Source organism: Aedes aegypti, chromosome 3 (assembly GCF_002204515.2).
Source record: "Aedes aegypti strain LVP_AGWG chromosome 3, AaegL5.0 Primary Assembly, whole genome shotgun sequence".
In the NCBI taxonomy this organism is placed as follows: domain Eukaryota; kingdom Metazoa; phylum Arthropoda; class Insecta; order Diptera; family Culicidae; genus Aedes; species Aedes aegypti.
The window spans coordinates 10258192-10277360 of NC_035109.1; the positions used below are offsets into that span (position 1 = coordinate 10258192).

At 43.4% G+C, this 19169-nt stretch overlaps 1 protein-coding gene across 2 annotated transcripts in view; it reads left to right on the forward strand.

Moving 5' to 3' along the window:
- LOC5570237 (zinc finger RNA-binding protein) overlaps positions 1-19169 on the forward strand; it is a 57182-nt gene that overhangs the window by 14125 nt on the left and 23888 nt on the right. For both annotated transcript variants that reach the window (XM_021852468.1, XM_001658966.2), the window contains 3 exons: positions 9037-9511; positions 14355-15427; positions 15491-15718. In XM_021852468.1, coding sequence (XP_021708160.1) covers positions 9037-9511; positions 14355-15427; positions 15491-15718 — 1776 coding nt within the window. The remainder of the gene's footprint in view (positions 1-9036; positions 9512-14354; positions 15428-15490; positions 15719-19169) is intronic.

The following is a 19169-nucleotide window of genomic DNA, read 5'->3' on the forward strand; positions in this document are numbered from 1 at the left end:
TCAAAAACTTTTTCTCTACTGTTTTCTTCAATTTTACATAAAAATCAATTTCAGTATACTGCTTATATTTGGTGGGAGTCAAGCTTAAAAATATACACGACCTCATATGTTTTAATTTAAGGTCTCTAGAATTTGAAGAATCCCAACTATGCAAAATCAATTACCCACTTGCCCCACGGTACCTTAATTAAAATCTTACATAATTTCGTGACGGTCGCAACATTTTGGATTTTCAATTGACACCCAGTATATTGCCGTGAGACGTAGTTAACGTCAAAAAACTATGTTTTTCAAAAACATTCACTATTTTTTTTTACTTTTACACAATCAAATTCTGGATAACGCTTAGATTTGAATATGGGTCTGTTCGGTACTACTTTGAGAAGTGTTTCGTTTTCGGCTAGTCTAGTCGATTTATGTATAATTCAATTTATGAGCAATGTTGGGCCTTATCGTATTTTTGAATGTCGAATACGATGTTAAAATGTTAAAAAATGAAATCTATTCATAGGTGTTAATATAACGTTCTTGAATACTGATAACTTCTAATATAATCTAATAATAACTAGAAATATACATAATGCACATAGTCAATAAGGTTTCTCTTTGCAAAATCAGTTATGTATATTCAAAATAATAGTAGTTTAGGCATATAAAAAAGTTGAGTTTTGACATGCTTTACTCTGTTCTCATAAAAAATACAGAAAACTACATTACAAAATTTGATTTATTTTTCGAAGTAGTACAACTTCAAAAAATAAATACCAGGTGCAATCGACTGAAAGATTAGAAAATATCATGGAGTTTTATTCTTAAAATTCAATCGACACCCTGGTATGCTTCAGGAAAACATAATTATAACCAACACCACACCGTTCCACGGTATTCGAGAGCTTCAGAGGCAAATTAAAGGGGGGTGTGGGGTATTTTCTTCGGGAAAGGCTCTAAACGCTTCAGTGTTGCATTGTGTATACTGCAATGCGAATTGTATGCACCTACCAAACCATGAAGAACCATACGAACCAGATTGATGCGGGAAGCATAGAACAACAAAATTCAACATGAAAGCAGCGCCAACCTACCTGAGCTGTGTTGGTAATCGCTTTTCCGTTTTCCTCCTTTATCAATGTTCTAGGTAGGTAATTTATTAACCGTGGCTGGCGGTTTGCTAATAGGAAAGTGGTGTGGAGTGTGTTTCATATTTCGGTGGCACGAAACATAAAGTTCTTCACGAATCTCCCTGTTCTGCGCCCTTCCTTCCTTTACGCCAAACACTTTGATTCATCACTGCCGCATTGCTTGCATGGAACAGTCCATGGTTAGAAACAATAAGATTATTGAATGTGATCTGAAATTTCATAATCGTGAAAAAAAATCAACGTTAGTTCAAGCAACTTTTAGGTTTTACTCATATCAAGACCATGATGACGACGGTTGAATTAAAATTCCCTTGTGGAGGGTTTCATTTGGTTTTTCTTACGGATTCTCGATTCAACTATACGGACTCGTGAAGACCAAGTCATCTAATCCAACCAACCTATATTTGTAATTTCGTTTTCGGTCATTTGACTTTTGAATTCTCCCACGAACACAGATGTTAAGGGTGGGTAGGCCATATCATACGAACGAAAATAGCTGGGTAGTAGGATATTAAAAGAATTGTCTTACCCATGATATTATTTATTTATTGACACCGTCTTCGGCTTCGCTGTACAGATTGAATATCCCTTAAAATACTAATTGATTTGTCTAACAATATTCTTAAAACGATCTCTACAAATATTAAAATCAAAGACATCCACTTCATTTAATAGAGAACGTTGACGTAAAAGACGCGCTGGTACAAAGAAATTCGCCTGCTGCACAAGCTCTGGACAGTCAATCCGGTTACTTATTACTTATTAATATTAAACAATAATCTATGTGAAATGTATGAAAATGGAATGAAAAAACACATGGGCACCTCTATAATTTACTTTAACAGTCCCCGACCAAATTGTCGGTCAAACATACTGTTTGTCATACAAACTGTTATACGAAGAATCGTTTGTCTAGTACCGTGACCTGCTCTAATTCCGTGTGTTGCCTAATACCGTGTATTTGGGAATTATGTGGATTTCTAGCATACTATATTATTTATTTTTCTAAATGATTGTTACAAACGTTAGCACATTAAGTAGTATTTAGAAAGCCATGACAAACTTGAACTAAAGTTGCACACACAAACAAGCAAAAATAATGTTAGAATGTAATCGCCTGGTGCCAATACACGGTATTAGGGCACGGTTGCTTATGTGTTCCAAATACCGTGTTTCAGTTATAATTTCAAAATGGCGAAGTGAAATATATATGTTATTTCCCGAATCAATCATGCAGACCTCAATACGTTCTTCGATACAAAAGTTTTATTTTTGATGCGCTTCGTTCGTTCAATTGAGAGATGTTTCAAAATGTGACTCAGCAGTCGGGGTCAGATGCACGGTATTTGGAACATTGGTATGTTTAACAACATCACCTGTAACTATGGTTAAAATTTTCAAAATGGTTCAAATCATATTTTTTATACAAAGTATACAAAACGGTCTACTATATAAAACATAGAAGACTTGGAAATAATCATACGTTTTTTTTATCTGATCGAATGAAACTTGAATTTTTTTAACCTCACGGTAATAGAGCATGTCACGGTATTGGGATCCATAGCTTTAAAAAAACTCTCCAATTACGTTTTTATTGTAAGTATTTAATGATCTTTTTTGCATTCAAAACTATTCGCTAGTTCAATTTTGACTAAATCATCTTGAAAGTCTTCATATAATTGAACGACAGTCAAGGGAATCCCCCAGGACGTTTATCTTAGATACTAATCTATTATTGACACGTGGATGGCAAAATTACACTCAAGTTTTGGGAGATATCTAAAGGAACTCTAGGATGAAATTGTTGTAGGAATCAAAGAAAGAATAACAGAGCCATTATTCTAAGGATTTTCTTAACCTTCCTAATGCATTAGGAATATATCGTCCATGCTATTCAATGTTAAGTTGCGTTGCGTTGCGTTGCGTGGTAACGGTGTTCTATTCAATGTTAAGTTGGCCAAAAATGATCTCAAGCAGTAATAAGGCATAAAATGATCTTCTGAAACAATCCCTGGGCTTCTACAGAAGAATCCGCCAGGAGTACTAGAATGAGGATTTTCTGGAGGAATCTCCAGATGACTTCTAGACAGTCTTCCCAAACGAACACTGAACACGTTGGTTCAGGCGGTTTCGTACTCTCCTTGTGCTCTGTTTTCGTGTGTAAACCTAAACGCTCGAAACTGAACCTAAACCCAAACATGTGTAAAGTGAACATCGGTGCAAACGGCGGTTCGAAAATCGGTCCATTTGTACCTCGATTGCAACCGCGGTTCAAGTTTCGGTGCAAATCTTCGGTTGCATCCGAGGTTCAGAACGATCACCAGGGTGGCCACCAAATATACATTTTGAAATTCCCGCTTTTTCCCCGGTTTTCACGGTATGATTTTCAAAAATTTTCCGGTTTTGGTCGGGTTTTTAATTGAATATAGCACTAACTCAAAAAAAAAAAAAAAATCAGAATCCAATATGTTTGAATGCTTAAACCTTCTACAAGAAATTTTGAAACTCTGATTCTAAACTTTGAGTCTGATTAGTTAGAGAAAAATTCTAGCCCTAATAGTAAAAAAAATCCTAAAATATTACGAAACATTGCCAACCAATGAGAAAAATGAAGTATTTCTTAGAAGTATAATCTAGCAAAGTAGACTATTTCTACAAAAAAGTTCAATCATTAATGTTTAAATGTTATTTGTCCAAGATAACAGATGCTTAATGGCAATATTATTACCCATATCAAGTTTCTACAACTTATTTTTGAGGTTTGAAGATGCAGAGCTTGACAATGTTAATTCAAAAATATTTTCCCGGTGACCATTTCAAATTCTCGGTTTTCCCGTCTTTTTCCCGATGGAATCAAATTCCCGTCTTTTTCCCGCTTTTCCCGTTTTTTCCGGTACGGTTATTATTTATTTATTTAGATGGTATTACCTACATCAATTAATTTGATAAAACCTCGTTAACGATGTTACGCCAATTTACTCGGTCCATGGCTGTGTCTCTCCAACTTCGATTTTGGCCCACGTTCTCCAGATCTTGTTGCACCTGATCAAGCCACCTCGCTCGCTGTGCTCCCCGCCTTCTTGTGCCAACCGGATTCGACGCGAACACCATCTTTGCAGGATTGTTGTCCGGTAGTCTTGCAACATGCCCTGCCCAGCGCACCCTTCCGGCTTTCGCAACCTTCTGGATACTTGGTTCGCCGAAAAGCCAAGCGAGCTCGTGGTTCATTCTCCGCCGCCACACACCGTTTTCCTGTACTCCACCAAAGATCGTCCTAAGCACCCTTCGTTCGAACACTCCAAGTGCTTGCAGGTCCTCTTCCAGCATGGTCCATGCTTCATGTCCATAGAGGACCACCGGTCTTATAAGCGTTTTGTACATGGTACATTTGGTGCGAGGGTGAATCTTTCTCGACCGCAGCTTCTTCTGGAGCCCATAGTAGGCGCGACTTCCACTGATGATGCGTCTCCGTATTTCACGACTAACGTTGTTATCAGCCGTTAACAAGGATCCGAGGTAGACGAACTCGTCAACCACCTCAAAAGTATCCCCGTCTATCGTAACACTGCTTCCCAGGCGGGCTCTGTCGCGCTCGGTTCCGCCTATCAGCATGTACTTTGTTTTTGACGCATTCACCATCAGGCCGACTTTTGTCGCTTCACGTTTCAGGCGGGTGTACAGGTCTGCCACCGTTCCAGATGTTCTGCCGACAATATCCATATCATCCGCGAAGCAAACAAATTGGCTGGATCTTGTGAAAATCGTACCTCGGTTATTGAACCCGGCTCTCCGCATGACACCTTCTAGCGCGATGTTGAACAGCAGGCACGAAAGTCCATCACCCTGTCGAAGTCCCCGGTGGGATTCGAACGAACTGGAATGTTCACCCGAAATCTTCACACTATTCTGCACACCGTCCATTGTTGCTCTTATTAGTCTTGTGAGCTTCCCGGGAAAGCTGTATTCGTCCATGATTTTCCATAGCTCTTCGCGGTCGATGCTATCATAAGCCGCTTTGAAATCGATGAACAAGTGATGCGTTGGGACTTGGTATTCACGGCATTTCTGGAGGATTTGCCCTACAGTGAAGATTTGGTCCGTTGTCGAGCGGCCGTTGATGAAATTGATAACTTCCCACAAACTCATTTGTTATTGGTGATAGACGACGGAAGATAATCTGGGATAGCACTTTGTAGGCGGCATTCACTATCACTATCCTGATCGCACGATAGTTTTCACATTCCAGTTTGTCGCCCTTCTTGTAGATGGGGCAAATGACTCCTTGCTTCCACTCCTCCGGCAGCTGTTCCGTTTCCCAGATTCTGACAATCAGCCGGTGCAGACAGGCTGCCAACCTCTCCGGGCCCATTTTGATGAATTCAGCTCCAATGCCATCCTTACCAGCGGCCTTGTTATTCTTGAGCTGGTTGATGGCATCCTTAACTTCCCTCAATGTGGGGACAGGTTGGTTTCCTTCATCCGCCGTGCTAACGTAGCCACTTCCTATGTTGTCGTGACCCTCGGCGCCTGTGTTCTCCGTGCCGTTCAGGTGTTCATCGTAGTGCTGCTTCCACCTTTCAATCACCTCACGTCCGTCCGACAAGATGCTTCCGTCCTTATCCCTACACATTTCGGCTCGCGGCACGAAGCCTTTTCGGGATGCGTTAAGCTTCTCGTAGAACTTTCGCGTTTCTTGTGAACGATGCAGCTGTTCCATTTCTTCACATTCCGCTTCTTCCAGGCGGCGCTTTTTGTCCCGGAATAGGCGGGTTTGCTGCTTTCGTTTTCTTTTATATCGCTCCACGTTTTGTCGCGTTCCTTGCTGCAGCATTGCAGCCCGCGCTGCATCCTTCTCCTTCAAAACCTTCCTGCATTCATCGTCGAACCAATCGTCACATGTCCTCCTTTCCACGTACCCGACGATGCTTTCGGCTGCGTTGTTGATGGCTGCTTTTATGTTGCTCCAGCAGTCCTCAAGAGGGGCTTCGTCAAGCTCGCCCTCTTCCGGCAACGCTACCTCGAGATGCTGCGCGTATGCGGCAGCGACGTTCGGTTGGGCCAGTCGTGCTAGGTTATACCGAGGCGGGCGTCGATACCGTACATTGTTAATGACGGATAGTTTTTGGCGCAGTTTCACCATCACCAGGTAGTGGTCGGAGTCAATGTTAGCGCCACGATAGGTTCTGACGTCGGTAATATCGGAGAAATGTCGTCCATCGATCAAAACGTGGTCGATTTGTGATTCCGTCTGCAGTGGTGATCTCCAGGTGTATCGATACGGGAGGCTGTGCTGGAAGTAGGTGCTGCGAATGGCCATGTTCTTGGAGGCGGCAAAATCTATCAGTCGTAGGCCGTTCTCGTTCGTCAGCCGGTGGGCGCTGAACTTTCCAATCGTCGGTCTGAACTCCTCCTCCTGGCCAACCTGAGCGTTTAAGTCTCCTATGATGATCTTGACGTCGTGGCTTGGGCAGCGGTCGTACTCGCGTTCGAGCTGCGCGTAAAATGCGTCCTTGTCATCATCAGTGCTTCCGGAGTGAGGGCTATGCACGTTTATGATGCTGAAGTTGAAGAACCGGCCTTTGAGCCTCAACTTGCACATTCTTTCGTTGATCGGCCACCACCCGATCACGCGCCTCTGCATAGCACCCATCACTATAAAAGCTGTTCCCAGCTCACGTGTGTTGCCGCAGCTCTGGTAGATGGTATGATTACCTCTAAACGTTCGCACCATCGAACCTGTCCAGCACACCTCCTGCAGCGCTACGATGTCGAAACTGCGGATCTTCAGTACATCGGAGAGTATGCGTGTGCTTCCGATGAAGTTGAGAGATTTGCAGTTCCACGTACCGAGTTTCCAAAGTCCATTTTCGTCGCTGTGGTCTTTGCCGATTGTTCCGGTCCGTATTCTCTCGTTGACGTTCCTGTGCTGGTGTATTTTTACGGCTGGCTTGCAGGGCCTGACACCAACCCCCTAGATTTCCGGAGGACCTTTCCTCCTAAATGTTCGGAGGACCATAGTGCACAGTTTAGCTTAGAGTCCTTCTCTGGCACTCGGGCGATGATCAGCCGCCCCTGACATGGGGAACAGACGCTGTTGTGAGCCGCTCCTAACATGGAGTACAGACGCTCAAGGTTTGCAGAAGCAAACCCCCCCTTCCCTGTCAGCATACGACCAAAGTTCCCACCGGGGGTTGGTTACCCGATCTTCCCCAAGGTTACTCGTACCCCGGCCAGTACCACGAGGAGGTAGGGATAGGAGTTGCTGGGCAAGAGGCTAAGGACCACACAATGGGGTCTATTTTATTCCTGTAGGTACGCGAGGTACCAATGGTACGCCATGCCCAGCCATTTACCGTGCCGGTAAGGTGGCCATCCTGGATTACAGAAACCGACAGACAGAAAATAATTGATATCCACGCATATCTATTTCTACTTATCGTGTCTTGTTGTTTGATATACAGTCAACTCTCCCTAACTCGATATTGAAGGGACCGGCGAGTTAGGGAGGTATCGAGTTACAGAACACAAAACCAGTGCAACTGCAATCCAAGGGACCATCGAGTTAGCCATGAAAACCAACTTTTACTATGGTTCTGCCTGCTTTGTGCCATTATTTGGACCCAAGTTTTAATCTAAGTTTGAAGCGAAGTACACATGTACCAGGATCGGTTTGATACACTACTGGTACAGAGACGAAGCGCGTTTGCGGTTCAACATAAGTTCTTCTTCTACTTGGCGTTAACGTCTGTGCTCATAAGAACACAGAGCCTGCTTCTCAGCTTAGTGTTCTTATGAGCACTTCCACATTAACTCTGAGAGCTTTCTTTGCCAAAGTTGCCATTTTCGCATTCGTATATCGTGTGGCAGGTACGATTATACTCTATGCCCAGTGAAGTCAAGGAAATTTCCATTACGAACAGATCCTGGACCGACCGGGAATCGAATCCAGACACCTTCAGCATGGCTTTGCTTTGTAGCCGCGGACTCTAACCACACGGATAAGGAAGGCCCCATTCCGTTGCAAGGTTCAAAACAAAGTTTCACATCGGTTCTGTTCATGGGAAGACTGCTTATAGACGAACATTTGCAGAACATATTGAACTGTTTGAGTTATCAACTTCGAAATTCTCGGCTGAATTGAAAACTGCGACGAACTGAATTCGAAAATTTCAAGTCGTGTAATTTTTCAATAAATTTATTTGCATCCTTTTACAAGTCATTGTAGTTTGGGAATATCCTTCAGAACTATTGTAGTATGAGCGAACGCGTCAAAGTGCCAAAAATGTGAAACAATAAATAGTTTATTGCTATAGTGTTATAATGATGATGAAATAGATTACTATCTATTCCAGCAAGGTAACCACTAACGCTGGTTTGTTCTAACAATACATGTTTTCCAAGGCTGTATGATTATTTGTATTCAATTATACTCCTATCAGAAGGGCCAAATATGCATGGGCGAACCCGTAAGTAACAAAGTTGCACGGAGATTCAACAAATAGGGTTCGGGATTAAATAACCATTCTCAGTGTACACAAATCGAGAGCTCAACATTTCAATAACGGCACCGGCCACGTCCATAGGTCATTGGAGAAGGCAAGGAATGTTATTCACACAAACATTGTTACTAGTGGAATAAGTTTTACTTATGAACCGGATAAAAACGTACCATTCAGTGGAACTCCAATTTCCTCCAAAAAATTTAGTTTAGTTTAGGGTGCAGAGCTACTTGGGCAATTCCATGATTCGCTTTGGCATGTTCGGTTTTTCTCGGCCGAATTGCCTGAAACTGCCGAAGTGAATCAAAATTGCCAAGAATAGGATCCGGCTCCCTACCTATAATTAAGTTCGGTCTTACAAGAAAACCCATCAATTTGTCTTTTTATTGTTCCTACAGCAACTGCAACGGCAACCTACGACTACGGGTACGCTCGTACAACTCAAACATACGACACTAGCAAGACTTACTACCAGCAAGCAGGGGCAACCGCAGGCTACACAGCCGCTCCGACCGCGTACGACACTTCGGCAGCAGGAACCGCCAAGGTAATCAACTTCCAACCGGCCACCCAAGTGACGTACGGCGCCCAACCGGCTCGGGCTACAATCCAAACGGCCAAGGCAGCCACTGCGCAGTACACCGGTCAACCTACGGCCTACGTTCCGCAAACTACCGGTTACTCCCACACAGTAACCACGGTCAACACCGCTCCGAAGCCGGCTGCCACTGCCCAAACAGTCGGTCAGAGCGCCAACTACTCAGGCTACGAATCGGCCCTTTACAGCGCTGCTACCATGTACGTTGCTCAACAGCAGAACAACAAAGCTACCAATGCCGTTGGCGGACAGCAGGGCGGTGGTGGATGGCAAGGGTAAGTTTCCTGAAATTACGACAATTTTACAGTTAACTTTTTACGGTTATGTTTGTTTCTATGAACGTTTAGTGTTGAATGTGTGTTAATTTCATCTCTGGCAACACTGTTGAAATTAGTTGATTGCTTTTTGTACGTGGATTTTTATTACGATTTTGATCGTGTAATATGCATATTATCAGTTTCGGTTTATATACGTTGTATTCGACTCTATCGTGAAATCAGTTACATACTGGAGTTTTAGTCGAAATAGCCTTCATCGTACTGTTTTTGCTGACCATTACCCGACCGAATTGGATATTTTTGGCGCCATCCAACCGTTAGCACCAGCCACATCTGTTTAGAATTCGAACGAAGCTGGTTCTGCTTTCCTTGCTTACGAAACAAAGGATAAAAACGAAGATGAAAAAAAAACATTGCGAAGAGTGCCACCTCGAAATCAACGATTTGGAGCCCGTACGTTGTGGTTTATGTGAATCTCCTTTCCACATTAGCAAAAATGGTCGTGGCTTCAACCTTCGGTCATGCAAAGATGTTTTTGCTCAAGGCAAGGCCGTGTTTGTTTGCACAAAATGCAGGGATGAGCTAAACGGCAGAAGCATTCGTGCGTACATTGCCGATCAAGCCCATCGCAATGTATCTCCAACCGCAAGTGCAGATAATATCAATACACAGATACAGCAGCTGTCTGGTATTGTTGCGGAGCTAAGCAGGAAAGTAGATAACATTGCGAACATCTCTACACCAAAACTTCCTGTTGTCCTTGAAATGAGAACGCCCGTTTGGCTGGGGTTAGGCATGAAGCGCCGCCGTGGGGAAAACGGCCAATCATTGGCTCCTGCTGCTGATCGAGGCACTGGCGCCATGGACTTCAGTGATCTATCCATTCCCTTTATCACACCTGCCGCTTCACCTCCTAAGTTCTGGCTGTAGCTCTCGGGATTTCAACCAAAAATCAGTGACGATGACGTGCAAAAGATTGTTGCGCGATGTCTGGATTTGAGAGATCCATTTGAGGTCATCCGTCTAGTACCGAAAGGTGCCGATACCAAGAACATGAGTTTCATCTCGTTCAAAATCGGTCTTGAACTAGCTCTCAAACAGCAAGCCCTCGATGCAGCACGTGGGCCTACCGGCTTGATGTTCAGAGAGCTTGTGGATTTTTCAAAAAACAGACGTCCAATATCCTTCGCCCGCGAGCCGCCAGCAGTTACCCCTACTCAGGAGCAACCAACGGGGAATCCAGAAACTATTGTTTGAACACACCGCGATGCTTGGAGGAAGGTGGGAGCCCAAGGGCTCTCACCAGAGGCGAGTATTTTAATGTTTTTAAGTCTTCACCTGCATTGAATCAATGTACATTGCAGCGAATCCCTGACCACGACTCCAATATTATGGTTTATTATCAAAATGTACGAGGATTGCGGACGAAGATTGACGATGTTTTTCTGGCTGCCCATGACTGCGAATTTGATGTGGTAATATTCACGGAAACTGGACTAGACGACTGCATCACTTCGTTGCAACTGTTTGGAACGACTTACAACGTTTTTCGCTGCGATCGTTGCCCTCGGAACAGCAATAATTCTCGGTTTGGTGGCGTTTTGATTGCTGTGGCTGAGCAGTACACTAGCTGTAAAATCGATACAACGAGTGCACAGAATTTGGAACAAATTTCTGTCTCGACGAATATAAAAGGCAAAAAGTTATCCTTATGCGCTGTTTACATCCCACCTGATTGTAGCCAGGATCTGAGCGTCATCAACGAGCATATCGCATCCGTGCAAGAATTGTGCAACAACTGTTCGGCAAACGAAACTGTGCTCATGCTCATTTGTGGTGATTTCAATCAACCACGCATGCGCTGGGTTAGAAATGACACGGGAATAATTTGTGGTGGTTCACTGTTGCCACCGACTAGCCATACATTATTGGACGGCACGGAATTCCTTGGTTTAGGACAACGCAATCTCGAGACCAATTTGCTCGGTCGTACACTTGACCTTGTTTTTTGTCCGTTGGAATGTGAAGCTACAGTCGGTGGTTGTTCGATGCCAATGCTGCCAGTGGATTCTCATCATCCGCCGCTTGCCATTTCTATTCACACAGATTTTGATGAAGCCCTCTCGTGTACGGTTGGTGATAGAATAGCGATTCGCCCACTTAATTATCGATTGATAGATTTTCCTGGTCTATCTGATCATCTCAACAATATTGACTGGACATCATTGTTTGCATCGAAGGAAGTTGACGATATGGCGGAATGTTTTTGTGGCGAAATCAATCGGTGATTTGAAACGAATGTACCCCGTGTAAGACCATCCTTCACTCCAGCATGGAGCTCTTCACGGCTTCGCCAGTTGAAACGGGAACGAAACGCATGTCAACGTAAACTGCAACGGCGGCGAACCAATGCCAATGCTCGTATCTTCCATCGCGCTGTTAATGCATATCGTCATCTAAATGCTAGCCTATACAAATCGTATGTGCTCAGAATGCAATCCAGTCTATGCAGCAATCCCCGAGGTTTTTGGAATTTCGTTAATTCAAAACGGAAAACGTCATCGATACCATCAAACGTATATTTTGGTAATGCGACCGCTTCGTCGTCTTTGGAGTCTTGCGAGCTATTTGCGAGGCACTTTGCAAGCGTTTTTTTCGAGCCATGTCACTTCGCAACAAGAGGCGGAGAATGTAGCGTCAAACGTACCCTGTGATTTGGTTGATTTCGGTATTTTCGTCATCACTCCGGAAATGGTCGTAAAAGCGGCAAAGAAATTAAAGAGTACTTTTTCTCCTGGACCTGACGGATTGCCTGCAGTTGTCATTCGCCGTTGCATCACTGTTTTGGCAAGACCGTTGAGTGATATTTTTAATCGATCGTTTGAACAAGCTAAGTTTCCAGACATATGGAAGTAATCATTTATGTGTCCCATCTTCAAGAATGGTGATCGACGAAACGTAGTAAACTACCGTGGCATAACCAGTTTGTCAGCTTCTTCGAAGGTCTTTGAGATAATCGTTAGCGGCGCAATGTTGGAACGCACCAAGAACTATATCTCCTTTGACCAGCATGGGTTTATGCCAGGGAGATCCGTCACAACGAACTTGCTGAGCTTCACATCCAAATGCATAGCTAGCATGGAAGCAAGAGCGCAAATGGATGTAATATATACACGGGAAAAAATTCTGTAGTAAAAATTACTATTTTAGCTGACTACGCCCATTCTTGAAACTACCATGCAATTTCAGACCAATTTACTATGTTTACGGTACATCCCACTACATTACTGGTACATTTGACAGAAATAATTTACAACAATCTGATTTCGACTACAGACATGGTGAAATTAAGCGCATTTCTGGTCTGCTGAAAATTGCCGGTGCGAGCGCTTAAGTTAACCCCCTAAAATGGTAGTTTTTACCGCACAATTTTTTTGCGTGTACGGATCTCAAAGCTGCGTTCGACAAAATTGATCATACTATCCTTCTATGCAAGTTATCTCGTCTCGGCTTTTCGTCGCAACTGGTATGCTGGTTGAACTCATATCTTTTTGGGAGAGTTCTACGAGTGAAACTTGATAACGCCGTGTCGACACCGTTCTCGAATAAATCGGGTGTTCCGCAAGGAAGTAATTCGTGTTTTTTGAAGATGGCAGCAAGCTAGTTTATGCGGACGATCTCAAATTGTTCCTCGAGGTACGATCTATCGATGACTGTTTGCAACTGCAAAGTCAACTGCATGTTTTTGTTGCATGGTGTACGAAAAACAAACTCGTCATCAGTGTTGCAAAATGCTACGTAATCACGTTCCATCGTACGCAACGTCCTATTGTATTTGACTACAATATTGGCGGAACTATTCTGACAAGAGTCAGTGAAGTGCACGATTTGGGCGTTCAGTTGGATGCGAAACTCATGTTTGATTGCCAACGATCGATGGTAATCTCTAAAGCTACGCAACAGTTGGGATTCATCTTTAAGATAGCCAAGGACTTCAATGATCCACATTGCCTGAAGGCATTATATTGTTCACTCGTCCGTCCGATTCTCGAGAATGCTTCAATGTTATGGTGTCCGCATCAGGTCTCATGGTGTTTGAGAATCGAACGAGTGCAGAAACGTTTTGTCCGCATGGCGTTACGGAATTTACCGTGGCGAGATCCAGTTAACCTGCCACCATATCCGGAGAGGTGTCAATTGTTAGGATTGGACACGTTGCAACGTCGACGGAAAATTCAACAAGCGTTGATAATTGCAAAACTCATCAATGGAGAAATTGATTCCCCAGAGCTGGGTGGAATGCTCAACTTCCGTGTCCCGAGCAGATCGCTGCGGAATACAACCCTGCTCGAACAAAGATTTCACAGAACCCTGTTTGGTTACAATGAACCGATGGCAGCATGTATTCGAACGTTTAGCATAGTGGAAGATCTATTCGATTTCGATGAGAATATTGATAAATTTGCTGGAAAAATCAACCGCTCAAGACTCTTTTGACTCTTTGTAATAGTTTATTTTATTATTTGACATGTTTTGTAATGTTTTGTGATGAGATGTATTGTGATATGATGTCTAATTGTGTTTGTATTTAATTTTGTAAGTTTAACCAGTTAAGTTTATGTAGACTAATAAAGTCCGATAAACAGAATACCTTATAAATAAATAAATAAATAAATAAATAAATTTTAGTTAATGTAAAAAAAAATGAAAGTTTCCTAGAAAGCAATGAACTAAATATCATTAATATTTCTCGTACAGATCACAGGGTTGATAACCCATAATATTTTATACGAAAAGAGAGACATTCCATATATTTTTTTTTACTAACTCTTCCCATCAGATACAAAAAAGGCCCGATAGGAATCCATCGGTTCAAGAACCAGAACAAGCCTCCTCCAAAGCCACAGCCAATCCATTATTGCGATGTTTGCAAAATCAGTTGCGCCGGTCCTCAAACCTACAGGGAGCACTTGGAAGGCCAGAAACACAAGAAACGGGAACTGCTGTTGAAACAGGCTACCGAACCCGGCACTGCGACTCCGGCACGTCCTCCCAACAGCCTGCACTGCGAACTCTGCGATGTGACATGCACCGGAAACGATGCCTATGCCGCTCATGTTCGCGGCGCCAAGCATCAGAAGGTCGTTAAGCTGCACACCAAGCTAGGAAAGCCAATTCCGGCATGTGACCCTGCTCCGAACACGGAAAAGAAGGACGAAACCGATGGAGACGAGCATGACGAATCGGTCAAACCGGTCGGAAGTGAGTACATCGAAGAGATCAAGGACGACGAAGGCAAACTGGTCAGTTTCAGTTGCAAGCTGTGTGAGTGCAAATTCAACGATCCTAACGCCAAGGAGATGCACATGAAGGGCCGTCGTCATCGTTTGCAGTACAAGAAGAAGGTTCAACCAGATCTGTTCGTAGATATTAAGCCAACCTTGAAGCAGAAGAAGATGGCCGAGGCTCGTGCCCATCGTCAGGCTATGCAGGAGGAGTACTGGAATCGTCGTCGCATGGCGGAAGCCGAAATGGAGGAAGGTGGCGATCATGGCATGCGTCAGTTTGGACGTCATCCGTTCTTTGGAATGCTTCCGGGACGTCGTCCGGAATCTTCTGACGATCGCCACGTTGTGGCACGTCATGCAGAGATCTATCCCAAGGAAGAAGAGCTGCAAACTATTCAGCGCATCGTTTCACACACCGAACGGGCTTTGAAGCTGGTTTCGGATGCGATGACCACTGGCGGTGCCAAGGACGAGAAGAAGGAGGCCGATTCCGACAAGAAGGACAGCAAAGGAGATGAGCAGAACAAGGGCGATGCTAATCAGATGATCTCCTTCCACAAGGAAGCCGAGGGCAGCAATGTTCGTCTGCTGAAGGGCGTTATGCGCGTTGGATTGCTGGCTAAGGGTAAGTCATGTCGAAGTTCGCATTTGCGTCATAAATATCCTAACGTATTTTTTCCTCCATCAGGACTTCTTCTGCATGGCGACAACACTGTCCAACTCGTTGTGTTGTGTGCTGAAAAGCCAACGACCTCCCTGTTGAAACGCGTCGTAACCGAGCTACCCATCCAGCTCAAAAAGGTCACCGAAGAACAGAAGTACACAGTTACGATGGCTCCCGTCGAGGGTGCCGTTCTGGTGTCGGACGGTACAATTACGGTGAAAATCTCCCTCACATCCCCTCTGCTCCGTGAAGGTAAGTTCGCCATACGGTACCATTATGGTTTATTTCCGTTTTATTCGCTTATCATCGGTCAGAAGACAAATCACGATTTCGAGTTACCAGTTTTCAATGATAATCGTTCTGCTGCGGGCGCAAAAGTGTTTTTGTCGAGTTAATTGTTACGCACACTTTGCTTTGAAAAAGAGCTCCAAGACTGTTGTTGTTGGTTCCCGGAATAGGAAATTGGTGCTTCGAAATCGGTCGACCTTCCGCTAACAGATTCGAAAGAAACATGGGGAAAGTTCAGTCGGCGGGTTTCTCAGAGTACGGGCCAGAAACAAATTACGAAATGTGTTTGGGTTTCATGTAGATCGGTTATGTGAGGGATTGGGTTGCTTGTTTCAGACCTCAATAGCTTGAACGCAGTTGAAAATTACAATAATCTTAGATTTGTACCGCCGAGTGGTAGGAGTCCGCGGCTGAAGGTGCTGAAGGTGTCTGGGTTCGATTCCGGGTCCAGGAACGAACCACATGATATACGAATGCAAAAATGGCAACTTTGGCAAAAAAGTTCTCAGTCAATAACTGTGGAAGTGCTCATTGAACACTAAGCTTAGAAGCACGCTCATCATAATCACAAGGACATGTGCGCCCAATGTTTAATCACTATTTGGTCGATGTATTAACAGGTGGCACTAGTATGTAAACTTCGAACGCGAACATGTTTGGTTCTTCATCTTCAGCATGACTAACATACACAGCCCATAGTCCGGACGTATTGATTGTAATAAACCATAGCCACCTACAGGAAAGGTTGATTGATTCTGCATGTTGAAGTTATTCAATTCGTTGAGACTACTTTCATAGCCTATGAGAAGCTGTGACCCGGACTCTGTGGAGCAGAGCGGGTGTTAGTGGGATCAGCAGAACGATAATAAGTAAATAAAATTGAGAAATGTTGTAAGAATGCTGAACAACAATCCCGAACTATTTGTTGACATGGTTATGTAAGATCTGGCTGGAGGGAGACGCAGTTTAGGATGGAAGGACACAGTTGCGAATCGATTGGTATGGCGGACCAATAAATGGATGAATAATGGTTGGAAGGAATTTATCCGGTAAAATAATGGACCTCACAATATATCTTGATCTTGACATCAATATGGTCGCTACTATGTCAATACGGCTTTAGTTAGCTTACAATATCAGTGCTTCATCTGCTCTCTGTATAAGAAGGCACACAGACTGGAGAGCGCCAACTATCGAGGAATAACGCTAATTGATGCCACTGCAGGAATCCGTCGTCGACGAATACCAAGCTGGTTTTCTTGAGGGCCGATCAATGACGGATCAAATGTTAACCTTGCGAAAAATCCTCGATAAGTTCCGGGAATACAACTTTCAGATTCCCATTTGTTTACTGATTTCAAGGCGGCGATTCGGTAAAAATAAATGAGATAATGATAGAACACGCTTTTCCGACGAAACTGATTGGGCTGATTTGTTCAACGTTAGATGGAGCGAAATCATGTGTGCAAGTTGCGGATGAGATTTCGACATACTTTCTAACCTTAGATGGATTAAAGTAAGGAGATGTGCATTCATCGTTTTTTCAACATTGTCCTAGACGGAGCTATAAGCAAAGCAGCCGTTAAAAGAAACTGTACCTTCGTCGCATATGTTCCTCGATCTTGCGGACGATATCGATATAATCGGAATTGATCGGAATAGAAGAGGCATTCATGCCTTTCAAAATGGAGACAGCAAGGATTGGACTTACTAACAATACCAGCAAAACAAAGTACATGATCGCCGGTATACAGTGTGGTTCGGGATCTTGGTAGCGAAGTGTACTTGTGTGATAATGTTGTTACCCGCCAGTTGCGAATATGGCTTTTTACGGGCTTCACAATAAATGCTGGACGTTGTTGAGGAAGATTCAAGGGCACTCAACGTTTAATGCGATTTGAAGTGATTGGCTCAAGACCGAGCCCAGTGGAGAGAATTATCCATGGCACAAATCTCCCAATTAGCGGGAACGTGGCTCTGGAGCCAGCCCTCTGATCAGTTTTTTTTTTTTTTCTATTTTTATTAACGAGATTTTTAGCCCTGGGCTAGTTCATCTCGGGACCAACGGCTTTACTTCCCTTCCGAAGGAAGTCGTCACTACTGAAATTTTTAGTGACTATCTCGGGGATGGGATTCGATCCCAGGTCCTCGGCGTGAGAGGCGTGTGTTCTAACCCCTACACCAGGTCCATCCCCATCTGATCAGTGTTTTCATCGGTGGCAGATTATGATAGAACATGGTTTGCGGACGAAACTGATTGGGCTCTGTGAGATGGGAAGAAGACAAGAAGCACGTTTTTGTTGTTTCGGATAATATGCAGATTTAGAATTTATGCTGAACTGGATTTTGGAATAACGCAGTATCGGTTGTACATAATCAAAGGTATGAGTTTCAACATACAATGAATAGCTGATACAGTCGACTCTCCACATCTCGATGTTCTACATCTCGATATCTCTCCCTATGTCGATGATTTGTTCGGTCCCTTGATTCTGCATACATTTTCACTCTCCATATCTCGATATCCTCCTTATCTCGATATCTCTCTATCTCGATGTGATTTTCGTTCCCGATTTTCTCTCCGTATGTCGATATGCCGCTTATCAAAAGTTACTAGACTGGATTTTACGGATTCAAAACAATTTTCAAAGACGAAATGACGTCTGTTTGTTTTGAATTTTCTTAGTAACGGAGTGATTTTCAATCTAGTATTCAATAAAAATTTGTTCTGTGTCTCGAACTCTCCCTATCTCGATGGTCCCTTCGATATCGAGATGTGGAGAGGCGACTGTACTTTTAACTTTGTGTACGTGTTGCAGACCAGTGGATCAAATTGTCATTAAAACAGACGAAAAACAAACAACAAAGCAGACGCGCTCACTTTTGCGGATTATGATATGTACAATCAAAAGAAAAATTGTCATGACAATCACAGAAGGCAACATTGTTGCAACCTTTTCAACTCGTGATTAAGCAGTTATTGTAAACATAAAATCCAATTTGTTTTATGGATGCGGTTCGATAATGTGGCAATGTTTACCAACACGGAGAAAGTACTCAAACATTGCAATGCAAAGCCTGGAAAATCGCTGGCCACGCAGTAAGCGATCATTGCCAAATTCTGTTCAAGTGGTGATAAACCTATTATTGCTGAATAGAATTCTTGCAACAAGAAAAGGAGAGGACAAAGTTTTATTTGCTGCGTGTTGGTTGACAATTAATTCACTGTTGCAGTCGAGATTTCGTCTTTCTTCGTAACTTTAGGTGGATTAAAGCAGGGCTATGCTCCTCCAATGTTGTTCTCGAAGTTCAGTTGTTTAAGGCAAACCTTGAGAACCGAACATCAGTTTGAGCTAAAAACTTGATCGATTGGTCACTCGCTGGTGATGACCAATCGATCAAGCTTTCTTGGAAA